At 44.0% G+C, this 23,792-nt stretch overlaps 3 protein-coding genes across 7 annotated transcripts in view; 1 reads left to right on the top strand and 2 right to left on the bottom strand.

Moving 5' to 3' along the window:
• The window catches only part of LOC119393729 (protein timeless homolog), a 528,180-nt gene extending 520,643 nt beyond the window's left edge, over nt 1-7,537 (bottom strand). For all 5 annotated transcript variants that reach the window (XM_049416331.1, XM_049416330.1, XM_049416329.1 and 2 more), the window contains exons 1-4: nt 7,318-7,537; nt 7,047-7,200; nt 4,914-5,094; nt 2,552-2,694 (exon numbers count right to left, since the gene is read on the bottom strand). In XM_049416331.1, coding sequence (XP_049272288.1) covers nt 2,552-2,694; nt 4,914-5,094; nt 7,047-7,200; nt 7,318-7,423 — 584 coding nt within the window. In that variant the 5' untranslated portion in view covers nt 7,424-7,537. The remainder of the gene's footprint in view (nt 1-2,551; nt 2,695-4,913; nt 5,095-7,046; nt 7,201-7,317) is intronic.
• Nucleotides 7,538-11,879: 4,342 nt separating this feature from the next.
• Nucleotides 11,880-19,750, top strand: LOC119394705 (UDP-GalNAc:beta-1,3-N-acetylgalactosaminyltransferase 1-like). Its single transcript, XM_037662017.1, has 2 exons — nt 11,880-11,897; nt 18,467-19,750. Exons 1-2 carry the CDS (start codon nt 11,880-11,882, stop codon nt 19,613-19,615), a joined length of 1,167 nt encoding a protein of 388 aa, XP_037517945.1. The 3' UTR covers nt 19,616-19,750.
• A 1,692-nt stretch (nt 19,751-21,442) lies between these two features.
• Nucleotides 21,443-22,541, bottom strand: LOC119392864 (beta-1,3-galactosyltransferase 1). The gene has a single exon (XM_037659797.2). It carries the CDS (start codon nt 22,501-22,503, stop codon nt 21,493-21,495), a length of 1,011 nt encoding a protein of 336 aa, XP_037515725.1. The 5' UTR covers nt 22,504-22,541; the 3' UTR covers nt 21,443-21,492.
• Nucleotides 22,542-23,792: the final 1,251 nt, after the last annotated feature.

The following is a 23,792-nucleotide window of genomic DNA, read 5'->3' as shown; positions in this document are numbered from 1 at the left end:
GCGCCATCTCTTTCTATCTGCTGCCTTTCATGTTCTGTAGTCTCTCTTCAAAACTAACTTTAAAACCACCAAGGTCGCCACTAACTTGAGCGCCACCTAGATTCTGCATGTCATAGGGTGAAGTAGAGTCCATACTTTCTTATTATTACACTGCACTATTTTTAGACGTAAGGTAAGATGCGGGGTAATAAAAAGTATTGTGTAGGGTAAAGTAGGATAATTTAGACTGTGACGTAGGGTACTTTCCAAAAATTGGTTGGCAACACTGATGAGCGTGCAAGGCACATGCAGCAGTATGCGACAGCGAAACTACCCCTGAGACACGACCACGCGAACGGTGCGCAGCCCTTCGAAAATAGAACTTTTGCACAACCTGCGCCGTTCTCCAGCATAGCATCAAGTTCTTTTTTCCATGAATCAAACAGAAACGCACAAGCAGCATTTTATTACGTCTTGCAATGCTCAGAATGTTCTTTTTTTTATCATAAGTAGCTTGAATACTAGTGGTAATTTGTACTCGGGACTCTTGACGTCATCGAGCTCATTCCAAAACGTCCCACTGGTGGTGCATATAGTGTCCTACATTTACCTTAATTTCACGATTACTAGAGCACTGCTATTGATAATATTGACATTTTAGACATTCACAAACACTGACCTTTCACTCTAGACATAAATTTTTATTTGCCTTTAGTGTCCCTTTAAGTACAGGTTCCTGATGTCGCTTGGAGGAAGGGAGGGAGCAAATGCCCCTTCGCACAGCCGTTGCTGAACCCGTGCCTCAGTGCTTGCCCAAAAATTTGCTCTCTTAAGCTAAAAATTCACACAGTCCCTTCTTATGCATTCTCCAAAGGTGAAAGGCAGCCTCTTTTTCTTTACAGTCAATTGTATTGATACTTTTGATTGATTATTGAATATTGCCTGAATTATATGCTATGGAGTGCTTGAAACAAGCTACCAGCGAAATTGTCTGGGACAGTCGATGTCAGCCAATGAATCACCACCACACTTGATCGCCACCGATTCGCCTAGACGTCACGAGCCTCTGTGGAGAACACTTTTTGCCGTTGAGCTGACTTGCACAACAGAAGCCGCATCGACACCGTCCATGCCATCGTGGCTTAACCGGACGCATGCGCAAGTTCTTTTTCGTCTGCGGAATAAACCTTAGTCCATGACTGTGAGTTTGGTGCCGCCAAGATCAAGATGCACATGTCCTTGATGCGCCGGCAGTGCGACTGCCAGTGGCAGACACTGTCAAACCCGAGACTCTGGCATCGTTTGGCACAATTCACATCAATTTTATCAGAATGGCGCAGTAAATTCAATTTGGCACACTTTGGTGCAGCAATGGAATCACTGCATATATGTAGTTATATACAGTTATACATAAATTTAACAGGTTCCTCACTAATACATGTGTAACGAATACATACCGTAGAGCCCTGACATAAAGAACAGATTCATTAACCAATGTGAATTTGCTAAACCAGAAGTGGTATGCTGCCTCTTCTAAGCAATGACGATGGCCAGGCTCGAGCACAGCTCCTAAATGCTTCACGCAAAATTTTTATGCAATGTTTCCGGTGTTCAACATAGGTCAAACATTGAAAATTGCAGATCGAAGTCTGAATGGCCTCAGTTCTGTCATTCAAACAAAACAGTTTCATTTGGCGAAACAAAAAAAGATGTCCCTACAGCCAACATTATGACAGGGACTTGTCTTCATCCATACTTGAAGCCAATGTTACGACTAGTCCTTTGGTTCAAACACACATTCTGTACCTTTAAAAAGACATGTCCCCTTAGTTGAAATACTCACTATAGGGGCACCCTTTGTTTGCCCACTTTTGGTAGCCCCAATGGTATAAACTGTGCTCTCTACAACTTCAAATGTATAGGAACTACAAGCTATACAGTGTTGGAAAACGAAAAGCAACATACGCTGCAAGCAACATACCGAAGGCTCGTACGTGTTTGTGTCATAGAATATACCCTTTTTCCATCAGGTGCGTAGTCAGGTTGATGGGGACGTCATTCTTACAACTTAATGCACATGGAAAACAATGCAACAGCACTTTCTCTTGCTTGACGTTGTGCAGTTGCAAGCAGTTCTATAAACACTTCTCTTGTGCTTTATGACCCGAAATTTGTTATTTACAATGCACAGGACTTGAAATCTCAGCATCAAAGAGCTTCAGTGAGCCATTCGTGTTGACTTGAGGTTAACTGTGAAGTTATACAATAAATTTACAATAGACCTGTGGAAGAGAACTGGAAATTTACAATAGACCTGTGGAAGGACCACCCTCGTATTTTTAAATAAAAATACAAAAGAAAATGAAAACATGTTCACATCAAAAAAAAGTAATACAGCAGCCTTTCATTCACTAAAATAAAGCCACCTCAGCAATGAAATGGCAGATGTTTTCATAACACACACAAAAAAAAAACTATTTAGTCACTTTGCCGTTATGCAACATTTCTCATTTGTATTGAATCATCTACAATATTAGGAGAAAAACAGAAGCATGTGAAGTGGAGTACATACCAAAGAACTTGGTCGTGTACGTTTACATCATCATCTGTGCGCTTTTCTTCGGATGGGTTGGCGGGCACATGAAGGACATTCCTAACCAGGACAAGGATGCGCTCAATCATGTCCTTGTCTTCCTCCTGTCGTGTTTCCCAATTCTAGGAGAGAGAACACCAAGATTCCGTGGTGTGTATGAAGATGAGCTTTGTGATAAGACAGGAATATTACAACCTTTAGATCGCAATTCAATGCCTAGGTTACAAAAAAAAAAAAAAGAGGTTGTGGGCAGGTTAGTACAAGCCTCAATATGTTTTGCAATGTGCTGTGACACGATGATATACAAAAGATCTGTGTTCTTCCAGAATAAGATTGGATGTGTACATAGGTCGGTAAAAAAGTTGGAGCTCACTCAGACTCACTCAAGAAACATATTTGGCTATGAGGGCTGAATTCGAACTCAGACTCACCAAAATTTTTCTCAATCGGACTCACTCGGACTCAGACTCACTAAACCTTTTCTCAAACGGACTCACTCGGTCTCAAACTTACCAACATATTACACAGCCACACTCACTCTGACTCAGACTCAAGGCTTGACCTGAGTCTGAGTGAGTCGACTCACGAGTCTGGTAGCGTAAAATTAGCTCTTTCGATCATGGTGTCAATGCTATTTAATGCCAATATCACACATAATCGGTACTCTATGATACACCATTTGATCAGTAGTTTCAATCCAGTCAGGACATTTTTATGAAATACGAGACTCACACGAGATGTCTTTCTAAAGAACTTCCCGTGAAAGAGTTTGCAGGGGGAGGTCATGGCAACCCCCCCCCCCTACTAACTCACGCCTCTGATCCATAAATAGTGAGGTGGCGCATGAACGCTAGTGCGTTGAGATATGTGTGAATAGACTTGAGTATAAACCTAAGCCAATATAAGGCTGATAGTGATGCTGAATATTAGTAAATAGGACCATAGGTCGGCAATGAATGGTGGAGCTCACTCAGATTCACTCAAGAAATATATTTTGCACTTAGGGCTCACTCGGACTCAGACTCACTACAACTCTCCTCAGCCAGACTCACTCAGACTCATATTCATGGCCCAATATGAGTCTGAGTGAGTCGACTCATGAGTGAGCGACTCAAGAGTGAGTCACAGCAGCAAATACAAGCACAAAAACAGAAAAGTATTGACTTATGCTTTCATAGTGGCCTATTACCAAGGTGCATCTATTACAATACCTCGAGTATGTATATCAGCTAAACAACCGTCACACATACTTAATGGTTCAAAACTGCAAAAATTGTATTTTTAGCACACATGAAGATCATGTAGTTTCTCATAGCGCTAAGCTACACATTTGGTGGAAACAATCACTCAGAACCTGAGCTTGATTGATTGGTTTTTGGTCAGCTTTTAAACTTTTTTTGCTGTCTTTCCCATTGATCCTCATGTCATAAGGCACAATTTGCATCAGGAAATAAGAAAATTGGAATTTCCTATTTCCATGCATAGCTTCTGCAATACTTTCTCTAGTGTTAGTCAGTAGATATGAGTGGTAACAGCAGCCAACCAGTCAAGCTCTTATAGAGCATGGCTAATAGCTCTGTAAATCCAATCACAAACAGTGAGTACACAGGTATGCCACACACATATTCCTTACTTGAGGTGACCAGTGTACAATATGCACCTGTCCCACATCTACCTTTTTTTTTCTTTCGTGTCATGTTTCTTTTTCTGTGCTCTTAAGTCCTGTTAGTTATTCATGAACTAGTCCCTCAAAAAGTATTCTTTTAAGCAAGTACTGTACTTTTATATACACGTCTCTGACCAAATTTCAAGTGATTATTTCAGCATGCAAATGTGTGAGAAGCTGTAAGTGCTTTTGCATGAAAATGAATAGAGAAATTAAGTCAACAGGAGTACTATGCAAAGACTGGACAGTTGCAAACAACATAGGATCACATTCTGCACTCTTTCCACTCTACAGGTTACTCGCAGCCCTGTGTGAAATCTTTTTTAGTACTAAGGTTGCAGTAGCCCCGTGCCTTTGTTAGCCCTTTGTTAGAATGACAATCAGACTGACAGTTCGCCTGTCAGTCTGGCCAATGAGTAAGCACAAAAAGTACAAATGGCATTAACATATGGGAAAGCATTACTCTGCGACAGGACCCTAGGTGTCACCAGCAACTTGATGGAACTTAACAACAGAAATAACTAACTAGCTAATCAGTCAGTGCTAGCAGGAGTCAGCCCGCACAAGATCGGGTAAATTGGAGATCAGTGGGAGAGGCCTTCGTCCTGAAGTTGACATAGATTATGCTAGCAGAACTAAATCATTGTGGTAAGATACTATGAAAAGCATACATACTTTGTGCAGAAGAGCCTCAAGCTTTTTAGTGATAGAAATCCACACTTTTGAATCAGTAAAGGCCAGCTTGTACGACTGAAGGTGGGATACAATCTCCAAGTAGTTGTTCCTGGCAAACTTCTCGACTGGAAGTTCTTCCTTGTACAGCAATATGGCCGGATTTGTGAGGTCAACAAGCAACCTAGTAACATGAGATGGCATGTGACAGACACTATGTTTAAGGTTCAGTGGCCCTTTTGTTTTTTTTGTTTTTTTTTGCCAGTGGCACTTTAGGAAGGTACTTATTTATGAACTTTTTACTTGAGCCAGTGTTAAAATACAGGGTCGATGTGCACATGAGTACTAACTCTACAGAACACCCAACTGCAAATACATTCAGAGACTAAAAAAAATTTTTTGTTCAGCTACACAGTTGATAATCGAGGCACAGGGTATCAATAAAACATAAACATACAAACTGCACACTTCATTTTCAGGATATGGACACTGGCTACAAGATGAGTGGCATTTTCGCTCCTATGTTCCATAAATATGTGGTGACGCAGATGCAAACTTCAGTCTGAACAATAATAAATGACCACCACGGCGCGGTGAATTGCAAAAAGAGTATGCCGCACTTTGCAATACCATTTCAAAAGCGAGAACATAAAATACAACATAAAATACAACGACAATGCTTCCACGACATTTTTCACCAACTTTTTCTGACAAAATGTGACCGCACAGTTAATCAACATCTCGACGTGTTATGTACTTCATTCATAAAGCTTATACCGAGGAATCTGTCCTTATATTCAGCTGTACTTACATGCATGTGGCTGTCGAAAGTGATAAGTATTTACCAACGATACGACTACGGTGCACATTTTACATGTTCGCAGCTGACTGAGTGCCGAGCTGAGAGAAGGCACTATTTCGAATTGGCCATTACCATATGTAGCAGTGCCCAAGGGCGTCCGCGAACTTATTGAGGGGGGTCAAGGGGGGGGGGGAGGGATCCAGCATGGACAGCTTACTGCCATGAAATACCGGCAAGATTAATCAATAGTGGCAACGCAGAAATGGTTGAAATAGAGAAGGCCGGGACCTGAGTGTGCTAATCACGCTGTGTAGTCAATTGCTACCCACATAGAAAAAAAAATCACAGCAATCCACGGGTGATGATGAGAGTGGGCGAAGCGCGGAGGTTCCATCGGTAAACCGTGAATCTCCGTGAATTCTGGCCCGTACATCATCACCGACGTGAGATAGGGCGCGTTATACTAAAGGTTCGATGAGTTATGACGACTTGCAGCTCACTTTAATTTTACATGTACGCTGTGAATTTTCATTGTTTAGAAAACCATTGCTTTAGAAAACATCTGGCGTCTTTCGTTAAGCAGCTGGCGTCTTTTCCTCTTGCTTTAGAAACATCTGGCGTTCTTCCGTTTTGCTTTTACAAAACATCTGGCGTCTTTCGTTGTTTATTTCATCAATCAACAGCGTTTTGAACAAAATTGTTATTGATTAATCACGCACAGGAGAAATCTCACCAGGCACTACCTTGGAGGTAAAGAATGGCTGCTAATGGGAATGAGAGACAGAAGAAGTCGGCTTTTAGCTACCGCTGCGAATTTTTTATTGTTCAACAACGCACAGGAAAAATCTCCCACCGGCACCACCTTGGAGGTCAAAGCGTAAGAATGGTTACGGACTACGACTACGACTACGAGGGACGAACGGGTGCCGCCTTAAGGAGCTTCGCCCCTAATATTATCCGAAATTCCAGGGAGGGGCAGCTGCCCCCCCTTGCACCCCCCTCCGGACGCCCATGGCAGTGCCGAATAAATCTTCTCGATAACAATAAAATCAATTAAAGGAAACCTCGATCCTGAAGTTCAAATGGGGCACAGGTATATAAAACAGAGTAGGCAAAACGCATGATATGCTAATATTTCGCCTGCGTACTTTCTCATGCGCTGCATTCAGTAACGTGCCAATATTTTAGCCCTGTGTATGCTTTTGTAGCAACTGCGGCCTCACAGTAATTTCAGACACACCAACGCGTTTAGTTTCGATTTTTCTGTTGCGTTCAATGTGCACAGTAATAAGCACAAAAAGTAGACGTCACTCAGACAAAGCACCCTTTCGCACCTTATGATGACATCGAACAGGCTTTCGTCGTCAGGATAAAACTTGAGCAGGGGCAGGAGATCCGTTTTAAGAACTTGAATGCGGCCCAAGATGCGCCGGATCTCATGGGACTCGTCATCTCGCCTCAGATACCTCAAGAGATCCTTCAGGCTTTCTATGAAAACAACAGCAGATGAGCGAACGTAGCAGCAAAAAAGTCCAAGCATCAAAATAACTGTATTTGCGAAGACACAAAGTGCAAATGCACAAGATCTTGCAGTGTACCGCGTACCTATGCAATCAGGTTCCTTGTAGTATTTGCCTTCATCCCATCCTCCTAGTGTACTGCATGCCGCCTGAATGTCCGAAAGGACTAAAGACGATATGGATTCGCTCATCGCATGAAGGAGGCGACTGCAACTCTTGTTGGTGAGCTAGTTATCGTTCACCGAACCACCGGCCACCAAAGCAGTACCTCGTCACCACACACCGCACCAACGTAGCACCGCACCGCGCCGTAAACAGCTGTGAAACTTGGCGGGAAAAATACTCCGCAACCGGAAGCACGTGGTTATCCAAGCGATTTAAGTTGCCAGCCTAAAAAGAAAATCTCGCACCAAGCAGGACATGTGTCGCCATCTCTTGAGATAGAAGCTAACGATTGTAAAGGGCGTCATGATTTTCTTCGCGAGGTGGCACAACACGCAGAAACCAGAGTCAAGCTAGAGTGAGCTAGAGTCACTAGAGTGACCTAGAATTCTAGGTCACTCTAGACCCAGCACTTGGTGAGAAACTTCAAAGTGGCGTCGCTACCCGCAGTTTTATTTTCATGCGTTTTCTCGCTTACAAAGAGCCTTCTTCCGGTGAGAGTGGTGTCTTAAGGTATTGTTAAATTATAGTTTACTAACACGCGAAAAATATTTCTTCTCTTTATTAGTGTCCCTTTAATGACCTCGTTCATGCTTCAGGTGAGGGAGCTGGCTGAAAGAGGCCACCGAAACCAGAGTAAAGCTACAAGCGGCTACAACAGGCACTGTAGGTTGTAAGTAGTTGTAGTAGCCGGGTCGTCAAACATTTTGGCGGCGGTCATACGTATTTTCCTAATCAGTAAAAATGACGCACATTGTCCTCTGAAGGGGCCATGGACTCAACCTATCAAATTTCGGGAAATTTCATTGAGCCAAAAAATACGAAAAATACGCTTTGAAGTCCGTGACGTGACGTGCGGAGATTTCAGCGCGAAATTTAAAAATGAAACTTTGACCTTGATTTTCTACTCTGGTAATAAAATATGATGGTGAAATAAACGACATTAGAGTTCTCGGAGTACAATTTGTCAATCTAAGACGATTCGTTGTTACACTTTAGTGTCCCTTTAATGAGCACTAACGCATCAGGCTGGGGAACTGGTCTGCTAGAGTTGCGGGCCCCTGGATGCCATTCTAGCCCCCAGTCCAGCCTGGGCCTCCTTACCACGCAAATTTGGTATCAATAAAGTTCAAACCCCCCCCCCCCCCCCTTCCTACAACCTCTACAACCCACTACAACAAAGTACAGACCCAAGAAGAAAAGAAAGCTCGGCCCACAGCCGTCGCTGTCCCACCCAAGAAAACTCGCATGGTATACAAAATGTAAGTCCGACCTGTTTTAGAATTCGGCTGTTCTTTTCTCCGGTGCACCAGCATACAAGCTTCGACCACTAGTTGTCTTGGAGCGAGAGGCTTTACGTCTGTGCTTAGGCCTTCCAAAATACGTTGCAAACAGGGGCGTAGCCAAGGGGGGGGTTGGGGGGTTCAAACCCCCCCCCCCGAAATTTTTCAGTTTTGCTTGCGTATATAGGCACGCACACATACAAACGCACGCACGAACATACATAAAGTATGGTTGAACCCCCCCCCCCCCCCCCCCGAAAAAAATTTCTGGCTACGCCCCTGGTTGCAAATGCTGTTTTATACCTGGAAGCGCGAACGCCTCCCCTTGCCGTTTTAACATTCTTACGGTACAAACTTTCTTAAGGTTGTACGATTCCCCTTCTAACCATACTCAAATAGTTTTCATCTCTGATCGCGATTTATTTTTTTTCCGAGCATTGGCCCAGATTCCGCAGACCGCAAATTATATTTGTTCAAACGCTACTTGATTCACTAAATGTGCAAATTCGTGATGTTCTTCCTATGACTATGCAACATAACTCTCCAGTAATTGTCTACCATGATATTTGTCCGAACCACGCGAAATTACTACCATATGGCATTTTAAATGGGCTGTTACAAGAACACCTAAGTGCACTACCAACGAATGTTGTCATTGCAACGGACGCATCGCAATCAGAGGGAAAAGCTGGCATAGGAATATTTTGCCCTGAACTCGATTGGTCTTTTTCATTACGGGTGCCTGATTTTCTTCCTATTTTTCTAGCGGAATTTTTGGCAATAATATTAGCTTTACGCAAGTTAAGTATTAAATGCGAAGCATTTCTTAGCGAACTTCTGCGACTTTGAGCGCATCTATCTATCTATCTATCTATCTATCTATCTATCTATCTATCTATCTATCTATCTATCTATCTATCTATCTATCTATCTATCTATCTATCTATCTATCTATCTATCTATCTATCTATCTATCTATCTATCTATCTATCTATCTAGCCGCCTACGACTTTGTGCTCTCCTGGTCGCTTGGTTAACCGAATGTACACCAAAGTTGGTATGGCGTAACATGACTGTATGACGAACATAAATGACAAGTCATAACGTGCAAATCATGACACGCATGTCATGTACAGCATGATTTACATGCGACGCTCATGGTGCGCTGGCGGCCGTTTCGCTAGCTTGATATACACCAAAATTGGTATCTTGCGACGTGACTGTGTGACGAGCATAAATAACACGAGTTAACATGAAAATCATGACACGCATGTCATGTACAGCATGACTTACGTGCCACGCTCATGGGGCACTGGCGGCCGTTTCGCTAGCTTGATCTACCGCGAAGTTGGTACTGCGCGACGTTACTGTGTGACGAACATAAATAATAGGAGTTACCATGAAAACCATGACACGCATTTTGCTAAACGACATACAAGACGATGTATGCAGCTCTTTGTTGGCTGCTTCGCATTATATCGATTCCCACAATGCGTGGGATCTGCCGGCTTTTTTCAGTTAGAGTAGTTGCAATTCTAACCGACTCTTTATCTGTATGCTCTTCTCTTTCCGCATCTGGTGAAAGCGCCCATACTAAAGCTCTTTAAGGTACTAGTTCCCGCTCATCTTCAATATATTCACTTAATATGGGTTCCAGGACACAAAGGTTTGTTGCTAAATGGAATGGCTGATCCTTTAGCAAAGGCGTCGCTTTTGGCACCGATTATTCGTGTTCGATAACAGCTTATATCACGATGGCAAGATTTCGCTCACTAACGTACAGAAAAAGTTTCTCAGACTCAGCATTGACTGCTTCTCCAGAGTATAAGCACCTCTCATTTTCCTGGCGCAGCAATTTATCCACGTCAAGAATAATGGAAGTAGTCATGACGAAATTTCGTTGCCGCGTTAGATCCCTCAATTTTTACTTACATAGAGCAGGTTTAGCGATTTCCCCACTGTGCCTCTTCTGCAATCAGGAGGAAACAATCGGTCATTTCTTTTTATCCTGTCGCCGGTTCACGACATTGAGGAAAAGAATCATAGAACCACCTCTTCGATAGCTGGGCCTGGAAGTATCAGAGCCGGTTATACTTTCTTTTGGGGCCACCACTCTGGGATACAGCCACAGGGATGTTTTCTTCGCCATTGAGGAATTCATTCGACAGTCTAAAAGAATATCTATCTAAATGCTGCCTGAGTTAAATATTTAATTACCAGTAATTGAAGCATCAATTCATTAGATTAGTCAATAATAGCTCCTACGAACGACCTCCTTAAGGTAATATTAGCAAAATTCCCCCTCTACTCGGCCAATCCCCTGCATTGGGTATGAGCCATGCACAGAGGACAACAACAACAACAACAACAACAAGAACAACAACAACAAGAACTCGCATAGATGCTCCCATCCAATTACGATCGCTCATTTACGTTACGTCAAGCACCCCTAGCTTATTTTAGGTAGGCGGCTTTCCCATACAGAAAAATGTTCCAGTCTCTGGTTTTCGGTCAAAAACTTGAACTTCCTGGCAAATTCCAAGAAAGATTTCGGCATCACTGCTCAGCGAAACGCAATTTTTTAGGAAAGGATGACAAACTTTTAATTTTAATATGCATAGTATTTGCATTAGCAGCAAAAAAGTACTCATGACAAGAACGCGGGAAGCAACTATAGTGCGAATCTCTTGCACAGATGAATGCTTGTACTTTTTTCTTATATAGAGGAAAACCCGGCCACCGACTGTTGGCACTCTGCAAAGGAAGCGTTGTTATTATTATTATTATTATTATTATTATTATTATTATTATTATTATTATTATTATTATTATTATTATTATTATTATTATTATTATTATTATTATTATTATTAGCCACTTCCTAGGCGTTCTTGAAGTCCGGAAATGATCCTAAAACAAAAGTTAGAAAAAGACAGTACATTATACTGAAATGTCAAGATTTTCAACTAGAGATACCCATACAAAGTGTTCGCCTTTCATATATCAGAGGCGTTGGGACTGCTGAGCAGTCGAAATGAGCAAGAGACGTTTTGTATGTGGGTGGATCAAAAAGCAGGGCAGAGATTGATAAAACCCAGACCTGATACGCCTCTAGGTAACTGTGCAACATAGTGGCTTTTGGGGAAGAAAGAAATCTAAAATTTCAAAGAGTGAGCCGAAATACTCGAATGCAATAGGTGTAATGGGCTTCTTCATCAGGGTGATTATTTGTACGTTTCAAAGGGCGAGAGGGGAGGGTGTACCAATAGAGCTCGCCATGGAACAATTTACCCAATGCACCGATAGTTTGTATTGGCCTGTTGGAATGTAAAATAGACGTATCGCGTAGGCAGCATATCATGTCGGCAAAGAAAGGGATCCACACCCCCCCCCCCCCTTTCCGATACTGCCTTTTTTGTATTCACATATATGTACTAACTTTTTTTAATTTTTATTTGTTTTATTTGCAATCTTTTTTTTTTACGTTTTGCATACTTTTGCTTCTTTTTAAGCATTGCATGACGTTTTGTTTCGTTTTGTATACACCTATGCGTAAGATCTTTTTACACGGATACAAATAGCACCATCTGTCAAAGGGACCCCTTCCACAACTCATGTCGAGTTCTGGGGTCCCAACTGTATAAATATTAAGCACTGTACTCAATTTTGTTATGAATAAAACCTGATTGATTGATTGATTGATTGATTGATTGATTGATTGATTGATTGATTTTCTTTATTTATTCAAAATGCCTTACAGGCCCATTGAAGGGCATTGAGTAAGGGGGGCATCAGTATTTACAAACAATAAAGAGGAATACAGACAAAAAGCAAAAAAGAAAAAGAAAAAGATAACAAACAGCAAGACGGAACAACGTTATACAATGCTAGAGTACAATGAAATCAGGTTATCACGGAATGTTTCACGATTAGGGATGGATACAATGTGATCAGGAAGATCGTTCCAATGTGCAATGGCTCGAGGTAGTGATGATGAGTTAAATGCCTGCGTGTGACCATGAATGCGCATGAAACTACGTGCGTTGTGGATGCGTCGGGATGTGCGCACAGGAGAATGATTGATTGATTGATGACTTTTTAACTTTTTATTTCTACGTTATTTCACGCACCTAAAATGTCATCTTTAATTCGCAATTTCGATTCCATAAGTGACCACATTCTCAACTTTTATTTGAATTCATAAAACCACCAAATTGTTGGCCCAACAGTGGGTGTGAGCCACAGTGGCAAGGCGAACAAAAAGAAGAAGAAAATACGTGCTGCTTGTGTGCTGTGCTCACCCGTCGTTAAGGCCAGCCTTCTGTGCATGAATTATGTACTTAATCCGGTTCTGCAAAGTACTCTTGTGAGTATTTTAACCACTTAATATTTCCTTCTGTGTTGCGCACTGCACCGTTAGCCCATTTTAAAACGATCAAATTGCTCTCTTGACAGATGAAATTTTTGTCGTAATGAAAGTGCACATTCCTGTGGGCATTCTTAAAACAACCTGGCCTAAGCTTTAATTTAAAAAAAAGCAACAACCAAGAGCTCTACGAAAGTTGTGCCACCTCAAATTAGTTGTGTGCACCTACAACCAGACTTTTTTCATTGCAATCTATTAATTAATTAATGCTTGAATCGGTAACATATTAATTTTAAGTTGTAGGCCGCCTAAAACAACATCGAAATCGCATTCATTTCGTGCTAACACTAACTGCGAACGTGTGCGTGTGCGTCTGTGGAGTGTACTTTCTTTTATTTTCTTGTGTTAGCGTCATTTACGCCGACTGTCCCAGCCTTGGCGCTCGACTATCTGCGACTCGAATGAAAAAAAATCGAGGATTATTTATTCAAAGCAAGAGGTCTTCCACGAAAATACTTTTGGCGAAAAAAATTTTTCAGTGCCACAAACTGCATGTTAAGTTTTTCAGAAAGCCCGAAAATATGGCTCGTAAAACGCGGTGTCAAAAAATCTCTTCTTTGTAAATTAAGTTATGACCAAATATTCCCTACAGAACGATCGTAGGTTTTTCACTTAAAATAAGTTTTACGAAATTTTAAGCTTTCGTGGGTTTTTTTTATGCTGCCTTTATTATGGACAACATGGCCCACATTGCGGATTTTTTCATGGGAAGGCGACATTCATTGAAATGAAATATTTTGTATTAACCGATCGCCAGGAAGTTTTACTGTAGCCAACAAATAGTTTGAGACCTATAAAGGGTGAAATGATGTGTACAGCCGGCTACAAAGTTGCAAAAAAGTTCATTTTCGCACATGTTTAGTCGTGAATTTAACATTGAGGTGGCCCTAGTAAAATTATGCTAAATAGCTCATTCATTAGCAAGATTAGTTGTCTACTTACTGAGAAAGTTTTATCAAATTACTTTTTGTTTTAAGCAAGAAAAATATTTTTGAAGTTGTGTTCTGCCGGTGTCTGTTTTTGCTGGTGTTTTGTCTTCGCAGGAACGCGTCCAGCGGTATGTACAATGTATACGTGGGCACGAGGTTTGCCACGGAACATCTAGACAACATAATCATCTTTGCCCGCGCTTACTTGAATGCTTTACTAGCGCGTATTGGCCTGAGTCAACGAGAAATGCGAACCCTGCTGGAGTGCATTTAACCACATGCAGCTGTCCATTGAAGGCGGACATAGTGTGCTTACGCAACAGTGGGAAGGACACCGATGATTGCAAAACCCCGTTGCCTAGAGATAAGACAGTGGGCAAGTTGAACTTATGAACCAACACAATCGTGTATAAGTGATGAGTATATTTATAAGTGAATCGTATGTAAGTGATGATGTTTGACCTGTGACCGTGAATTGGTGCAAAAGTACATGTTTTTCATATTACAGCAACAGACATTTTTCTTAATCGTGGTGTTCTTCCGAGTTTCAGATCATTGCGCTGGCAACGGGGTTTTGCACGCATCGGTGTCGCTTCCCGCTGTTGCGTAAGCACTCTATGCCCGCCTTCAATGGGCGCTGCATGTGGTTAAATGCACTCTATCAGGGTTCACATTTCTCGTTGACTCAGACCAATACTCGCTAGTAAAGCATTCAAGTAAGCGCGTGCAAAGTTGTCTGTATGTTCCGTGGCAAACCTCGTGCCCACGTAGGTTGTACGTACATACCGCTGGAAGACAAAACACGAGCAAGAACAAACACCGGCAGAACACAACTTCGAAAATATTTTTTTTTGCTTAAAACAAAAGGTAATTTGATAAACCTTTCTCAGTAAGCTTAGACAACTAATGTTGCTAGTAAATGAACTATTTAGCATAAATTTACTAAGACCACCTCAATGTTAAATTCACGACTAAACATGTGCAAAAATGAACTTTTTTGCATATTCGTCGCCACCTGCACACACATTTTCACGCTATATAGGTCTAAAGCTATTTTTTAACTACGGCAAAACTTCCTGGCGATCAGTTAATGCATAATATTACATTTCACTGAACGTCGCCTTTCTATGAAAAAATCCACAATATGGGCCATATTGTCCACATTTAGGGCAGCATAAAAAAAACTCACAAAAACGTAAAAGTTCGTGAAAGTTATTTTAAGTGAAAAGCCTGCGATCGTCCTGTAGGGAAAATTTGGTTCTAACCTGATTTGGAAGAAATAGATTTTTTGACAACGTGTTTTACGAGTCATGGTTTCGAGCTTTCCAAAAAACTTCACATGTGGTTTGCGGCACGGAAGAATTTTTTTTCGCCAAAAATATTTCGGAGGTAGACTTCTTGCTTCAGATAGATAGTCCTCGATTTTTTCCATTCAAATCGCAGATGGTCGAGTGCCAAGGCTGGGACAGTTGGCGTGGAATGACCCTTTACCTGTTCCTGGCTAGGGCACATTATATTTGCACGCCCGATACAAAGGGCTAAGCCACATATCATGATCATCATCGTTATCATAATTTACGACAACAGAAAGAAGGAGTACATCACACACAAAGTCCATGAAGCTCTCTTTGATGCATATGTTGATAAGATTTGCGTATATATCTGCTAACAATTTTCTCTTTCCTTTATTGAGTGAACGGGAAGACGACCAAACGCTCGCACATGGTTCGGAATTGAAACGCAGCTTAAAGCACCCCTAACCCACGCATAGGTTGAAATTTAGTTCTGGTGCTGCAGTTGTGCACGAGCCCACACCGAACACATAGCCGTTCGATTTTTTCCAAAACGGTGCCGTGATAGCGGAGTTACACGTGATTGATGATACAAAAGAGGCCCTCGCTCGTTTCGCTCTTTCCTTCGCTCTGCTCCGTTCGTCGACTCGTCTCTCCTCCTGGCCGAGTGCTTGATTCAAATGTTAAAAGATTATCGGAGGTGGTTCCGGGCCCTTTACACTGTAATGCGCAAGATGATCCTGGCGTCGGAGGAGCAAATTCGTCGTTAACCACAAATGAACGTGATCTTCAGAACACACGTGGTCACTCCTACGCCGTGCATCCCTTCACATTAGGACAATTTTACTCAGTATAGACTATTTTACGCATGGGTTTCGCTGCCGCCATACTGGGCTGTTAACCTTACCGTTTTGTATCTTGAACAACTAAACGAACAGCGCTACGGTGGACGTATGCGCATGAAAACGGTCTGGTTGGTACATTCGACGTTTCCTGACCTTATCAATTCACGTCACGAGGTACAAAAATAAGAAAACATTCGTTTAACAGCCCAAGGTGGCGGCGCCCACATGTCTTACGTAAAATCGTCTATAGAGCACCATCTGAAGTGAACGAGCAGGAACCCCACTTAGGATCCGGTCGGCGCCAGATTGTTGTGAACAGAAGTATACCACATCAATGGAAATTTAATTACTACTATTATTATACGTATGTTTTCAGGTACCGCTCATGTATCACCATTGTCTCGGTGCTGTGTGGGTCGTCCCGTGACAGGAAATCATGGTATAAGAGAGTTGGTAAGCTCAAGGTAAGGTTTGTTGAATTATTTCAATGTTACAAAGATGTTGCAAACGCTAGTACTAGTGCTTTTAGAGCATTATGCATTTATCTTCCGGTCATCATGAATGAACTAAACGCTATAGCATATTTAAATTTCAAGAGACCAAATGGGAAGCGTGTTGAGCGTAATGTACAACCGCGAACTATATGAAAGGAAACACCTAGTTCGTGTTTAAAAGCATGTTTTACATGTGATATGCGGATATGGATATGGCCTATTGATTTGCAAGAACTATACCTTTCCGCATGAACATTTAGCGTTATGAATGCTTTTCTGCTTAGTCAATGCGATTAGCCACTGTTGCCTCTTGCAGGTGAAATCAGTACTCCCTTTCATGTTGCTAATGAGCGCGCGTGCTCATTAATTAACTCGAAAATATGTATTGAATACTCGTTCGCTCTTTCGTTAGAAGCAAAATGCATAACGTAGAATGTTTGCGCTGTGTTCTGAAGACATGAGTGCGGCACTGATCATTTGAATAATTTGCGTCTAGATTATAGAGTGAAACTGAGCTAATTTCGATATAAATATCTCGGGCACTAAACTGGAAGAACTTGGTTTCTCAAGCTCGTTCGGTTATTCGGTTTTCAATCCTGTTCTCTCCCCACAACTGTCACTCTGTGAAGCCAATGTATAAATGCAACCGAAGTTTGCCATTTTCAGATGAATAGTTTATCAATACAGCTTCTGAATATTTTATTTTTCTTGGAGCCCAGATCATTCCTGCGACTTTAGAGCAGTGTGCAGGTTCGCAACCTTGCTGCAAGCATCAAATGTGCAGATTTTTTAAAGAATTAAATATTCATGCATGAGCTACGGCTTTTGTACAGTGATTCACTGATTTTTAATGGTTTTTTTTATTTGTCGTTTGTTTTTCAGAGCAGGGCTGGCAGGGTCTGCATTTTCTTGTCTTCAATTCCTCGCTTCACAAGACACACCACGTTGCTGCACCTCTTGGACAATAAATTTACATCAAGCCAGACTATTTAGATAGCTTAACATTATCACTGCCTTATCCCGATAACACGTACTGGAATTCGCCAAGTGGCAGACACCTCGAAACCGGATAAATACGTGCCGCAAACCATGAAGTGAATGACGAGTCAGTTATTCCGTTGATACAGCGGCTATGCGGGCTCGGCGTTTGTTATGCGAGCCGGAAATTGTAAACAAACTATCTTGAAGAAGGCTAATGCTATAAAATAGTCTATGCGCGCGCAGTGCGTGCGTCAGGCCAGTGATTTTTCTTTCCGTATTGTATAGTCATGTTCGCTATATTAGAGAGCTTTAGCTAGTTACGGAAATACGGTACGCAAATACGCTACCGTATGATGGTACCACTCCTCCTTTCCAGGTCTTCGACCTTTTGCCGGTGAAGGCACCCCAACACCACAAAAGCTTTTTCAAAAATTACTGTGGGGTTGTCACGCCTCATTGTTGCCCGTCAGCCTAGGCATTGTTAACGAGACACCTGTCGGTTGGGTACGCATTGTCACTGGAACGGGGAGCGGTAGAAGCACAACTAGGCTTATATATATACGTGCTGCCTTATATACCGTATTTGCGTACCGTATTTCCGCAATTAGCAAAACTCTCTATTGAGCTAGATTTTCTTCTAGTTAGTGTTTTAGCTTTTACGTGACCTGACTGACGGAACTGACGCTTGTCTCCTTCTGCATGCTTATAGTTCTGGAAAGCATAGTTGAGATTTTGACATATACATGCGATGCATACGTGTTCTTATGCTAGCTCGCTTATTTTAATCGCTCCGCTGCCACTGATTACACAACACCCTCGCAGCTTCAAGTACTAACTGTGGCAGCGTGCCTCGTCTGTCTCGCTTACACCATCGTAAACCCTGGCGTCTCGAGCGAGGAAGAGTCGAGTCATCGCTTTCGGACGTCGCGTCGTCCGGTCGAAGCGCCTCGACGAGCCGCTGCTGCCCGTTCCGGTCCCTCGGCAGAGGCCGTGCTCTGCCGCAACTGCTCGCCACCGACGCCGACTTCGATAAAGAGCAGCGATCCCGAAAAGTCGCTGGGAAAGCCGCTCTTTCCCTACCGCATACTCTGGAACGTCGACTACCGGTGCAACAGGGACGACCCGTCAAAGCCGTTCCACTACCTGGTCGCCGTCAACTCGCTGCCGGAGAACTACGCTCTCAGACAGATCATGCGCGCCGAAGCCTGGGAACAACTGGCGCGGCCGAGTAGCAAGGGCATGCTCTTGCTCTTCTTCCTGGGCATGCCCCGGTCGCGCCGACAGAAGGCCAAGCTGCGCTCCGAGATTGCGCGCTACGGTGACATCGTTGTGGGAGACTACTACGCGACTCCCGAGAACTCCACGTTGACCAGCCTCATGATCTTCAGGTGGACGTCGAAGTTCTGCCGGCGGGTCCGCTTCCTGGTCAAGGCCAACGACGGCGCCCACGTGGACTACCGCTTCCTCCGGGACTCGTACGACTTCTTCGTGGATCATTCGATGGACTATGAGATGTTCGGCTCGTTCGTGTCGCTGGGAGCGAGGACCTGCCAGGAACCGGCCGACGACAGCGTCGCGTTACGTAACTGCAGCGGGGTCCTCGGTTACCTCGTCGGCTGCGCGTACGTCCTCACCGCCGACGTGGTCGAGCCGCTCTTGTACGCCTCAGCCACGGAGCAGTCGCCACCTACGCCGCCCGAGGACCTCTACGTGACGGGCACCCTCGCAGACAGCGTCAGCGCTCGCCGCGCCGAAGTGGCTCACTTCGAGGGCTGTTACGTTGCCTATGCGAAGAAGGCTAGAATCTGGCAAGGGGGTCCGCTCTATTGGCTCAGGGACCACATCCTTGCCTTGTGTGCGAGAATCGACCGCGCGCTCGGCACGAAACTCGGCCGACGGTGTTTTTCGATCCTCTTCTGCTTTGTGTGCGTGTGCGTTTACCTGCGTTTGACCCGGCAGAGAATGTTTTAGTTTTTTCGCTTACAAAGGCACTATCGTCGACATTCGGTCTCAGATGCAACGATTGGGTACTCCTTCACGACAAGATGATGCAACTTATGAAGACGACATACGCCATCTTAGATACCTGCTAATTGGCCTCCAATAACAACGAACATCATTGCTGTATATGTTATACGGGTAATTGCTCACTGTCTATATAAAAATATGAAAGCTTACGCGTTCTTTTCCTTTTTTCAGTAGAGCTGTTATGCTTGAAGTTGGCCGTGCGTCGTAGATAAAAAGTTATGATAATGAACGGGCACGCGCTCTCTTCTTCATTGTCGTCTTCTGCTTCGCTCCTAGAACACGTGCGCCGATTTGACCGGTGTGGGATGCAATAACTCGGATGTGCGAGAGAACGACTACAGAGAGAGAGAGAGAAAGAGAGAGAGAAATAAAGATAGAGACGGAAATTCTTAGCGAAAAATTTCTTGGCGAGAGCAAGCATAGCCGTAGCCGGTACAATATAGCAAGGTGTGGGAAAGAGAGAGGTGAGTGGGTAAAAGCCAAGCCAAGCCAGGACCAGCTAGGTACCCACCAGCTCTGCTGTGACCCATCCTTGAGCTACTTATTGCAAGCTGCGCTAATTTTTTTTTTCTCGCTGCCGGCTATGACGTTTAAATACTCAAATCAGTCTACTAGTAAGTTCTTGTTTCATTATAAGAAAAAAAAAAAAAACTTGAGGCAGGATAACTCCGACACATATTACGACACGCACAATTTTCTATTTTGATATCTTTATTCAGCACGCACCTCATTTCCCCCTATCATGACTGCAGCTATTGAACGATGAATGCTTAAGATATGAGACGAAAAGCCCTTGAACAGGGGATGTCGCTGTAACCAACGCTTCGACGAGTGGTCTTTTCTTCTTCAAGGCAGCAACTGCATACCTTAGGGCGTGTATGTGCATGCTTCGCACACTCTAACCCAACAAAAATGTGTATGATGAGAGAGCAAGCGCGAAAATGGAGTGTGGGCGAGGGGTGACAACCCCTATGGTTGGGGGAAGTGTACGAAATACACACATGCATCTCTGTAATAATAATAATAATAATAATAATAATAATAATAATAATAATAATAATAATAATAATAATAATAATAATAATAATAATAATAATAATATCTAAGGTTTTACGTCCCAGATTTAGGTTCACGCTAAAGAACCCCAGGTGGGCGAAATTTCCTGAGCCGTAGTGAATGGCTCCGGAAATTTCGTCCGCCTGGGGTTCTTCAACGGGCACCTACATCTAAGCAGACGGGCCTGTGGCATTTTCGCTTCTATCGAAAATGCGGCCACCGTGGCCGGGATTCGATTTCGCGACCTTCGGGTCAGCAGCCAAGCACCACATGACCACTAGACCACCACTGTGGGTAGCATACATCTTTGCAAAGTGGGCAACACTCGCGCTGCTTTACAAAGCGAGGGCGCAGTAAAGTTCTCTATATAGACTGTTTTGTCGCTCGGCTACTTAAAGGTCATAGAAGAGGTCAGAGTTATGGTTTTCAGGCGACAGCCTGCTGAAGGTTGCTTTACAATTAGAGAAGTCGTAATGGAATTTTTGGTGTTATTTGATGCAAGACCGGTTTATCTTATGCAGCTTTGGGGTCCGAAGCAGCTTACGTTACATTAACTTTCTGCGAAATGCCGAAAAGAAAGAAAACTTCATTTGTTTCCGACAGTGTTTCGACGTTACCATTGTGGGGTAGTATGGCGGGCCATGGACAAACGGAGTACCTTTTAAGTACAGCAAAATACCGTGTTAAAATGCTCTTATATTGTGCCATATGGCTACTTAGATGGTTGTGACAAACTGTGACGCTAAATCGTGGAAAGTATTTTGTCAAAGAACTGGCGCCTCGATGACCCTTTCCGCCGCGGCGCCGTCCACAGCGCGGCAGTAGCACACGTGAACGCTGTAAAAGAGCCGGTGACACTTGTACTCCAGCAGCTTCATGGCATACCACAGTTGGTCCATTTCCTCCGCTGTCACGTGATGGCCGTAGATGGCCCTCTTGTATTCACACAGTGTCGACAATTTGTTGTTGTTGGTTCCGGCGAGACGCGTTCTGCCGATGCCAGCACGCTCCGCGCACATTCCGGTGATGTACACGTCCTCCATGCTAATGGGCCGCACGTGTCCAGTAGCCCTATACAGCAGCTCCACCACTCGACCGCCGATGACGTACATGGCGCCGTGTATATAGTCTGGAAATACATCGGGGGTTATTTCTTCGTAAGGAACGTACCACTTGTCCAGAGGGTCGCGCGAGGGGATGTGTCTGTGTAACAGTTCGCCGTAGATAGCGTCCTCTGGCTGCCCCTGCATGGCTCGGTAAAAATTGGCCAGGTTCGGGAAGCAGTCGTCGTCTATCTTTACCACGAACCGGGCCTGCCGGCAATGGAGGGACGCCCAGCGAAGCAGCATGATCGACTTGAGAGACAAGTTTCGGTACGTGTCCCAGAAGTCCTCTTGAACTATGTCTCCGCACCCTAGCGACTCCAACTCCAAGGCGTCCTGAAGTTTCGCAGTGCCGGGCTTGCCGAGGAGGAACAGCACCCGGTTTCCGGCGGACCGCCTCACGTCCTTGGCCCATGTGCGTCGTATGACGTTGCGTCTGTCGACGTATTCCGGTGCCGATAAAACCAGGAACAGGTAGTCGACCGGCGCATATGTCGGGCACAGATCGCGGGGATTTATGAGGTAATCGTACGGTTCGTTATGCATCCGTTCCACCGGTAAGCTTCTCCCAGCTATATCTGGATTTGAGAACCATCTCAGAGGCGCTTCGCTCTGGGGTGAGCCGGTGAAAGGTGGGAACAAAAAGAGCACGAAGGTGTACGCGAGAAGCATAAACAGCAGAGCCAAGGTCGCTGCCTTGAGACGATGACGTAGTCGTCTTGCAGGTAGGAAGAGGGAAATCTGAAAGGGGATGTTCGGATTTGTTAATTGACATCCCTACATGGCGCACGCACCCACGCACGCACACGCACACACAAATACATGCCCGCACACACAAACACACGCGCACGCTCGCACACACACACACACACACATGCACACACCCAAAATTATCGCTGCGCGAATGGGATCACGGGATATTATCTGCTTCATGAAGATGCAATATGCAAGGTTGTTCTCGAACAGATGTGCGCGCAATTTGGGTATAAAAGGAAATTTGTTGCACCGGATGTGTATACTGGGCAGAAATACATGCATTCGTGTTCGCAGAAAACTTAGAGGCAAGTCAATTATACTATTAAGGAAGAAAAAGTCAGTTTAGCCGCAAGGGCGAAGCAATGAAAGCGATAGCAACGAATTACAATGTCACACGAAGAACGGCAAGCAGCTCGATACTTGCAGCACGCCGCTCAAGCGGAAAGGAGTCACGAAAAGAACACAGACGACCGCTAACTAAGAACGGTCACAGCTTTATACTTGCAGCGCGCTGCTCAAACACAAGGAAGTACACTCGAAAACAACGCACAGGTATACACAGGACGAGCGCGAACTATAACAACTGTCATAGCTGTAACTCCTTCATGTTTCAGCAGCGCGCTTCAACCCAACGCTCTTAGATATATTTGTTTCTTGAAAACTGCGGCGCGGGGAGTGACCCCTCTGCGTCTCCTGCAGTGCGGTGGCGTTCGACGCATTGTTTACTCGGCGTTCCACATCGCGAGTGGTACAGAAATAGGCCACTTTTTAGTGCACGTCTCAAGGGCACTTTTCAAATTGAAGCAAAATCTAGGAGTGTTGCTTTAAAGCGCACCTTTCGGGCAGACTCGCGGGTGATACTGCACACGCTGAAGCACCTCCGAGCTCTGCGTACCGCCAGCGTTAAGTGGCGTATATAGATAGCTCGCCGTTGTATATTAAATATCCGTTGGCACGTGGCCGAGAAAACTGTCTTAGCCCCTATTCCCAAAAACATGAGCCCACAATACCACAAAGGTCGTAGAAGCGCTCGAGCACGCAAGTTATAGCGGCAGTTCGGGAGAAATCCTGACATGGTGTACACAGATGTCTCCCGATGCAGTACCAACAAGTACGCCGTCGCAGTAGTAGGAGCGGCCGCAAGTCAAGGGCTTCTGACATGCGCCACTACTCGAGCCGCGTCCGCGAATACCGCAGAAGCTTCA

The sequence above is a fragment of the Rhipicephalus sanguineus genome, chromosome 5, assembly GCF_013339695.2.
Source record: "Rhipicephalus sanguineus isolate Rsan-2018 chromosome 5, BIME_Rsan_1.4, whole genome shotgun sequence".
Classification (NCBI taxonomy): Eukaryota; Metazoa; Arthropoda; class Arachnida; order Ixodida; family Ixodidae; genus Rhipicephalus; species Rhipicephalus sanguineus.
This window is presented reverse-complemented; position numbering and strand designations above follow the sequence as displayed.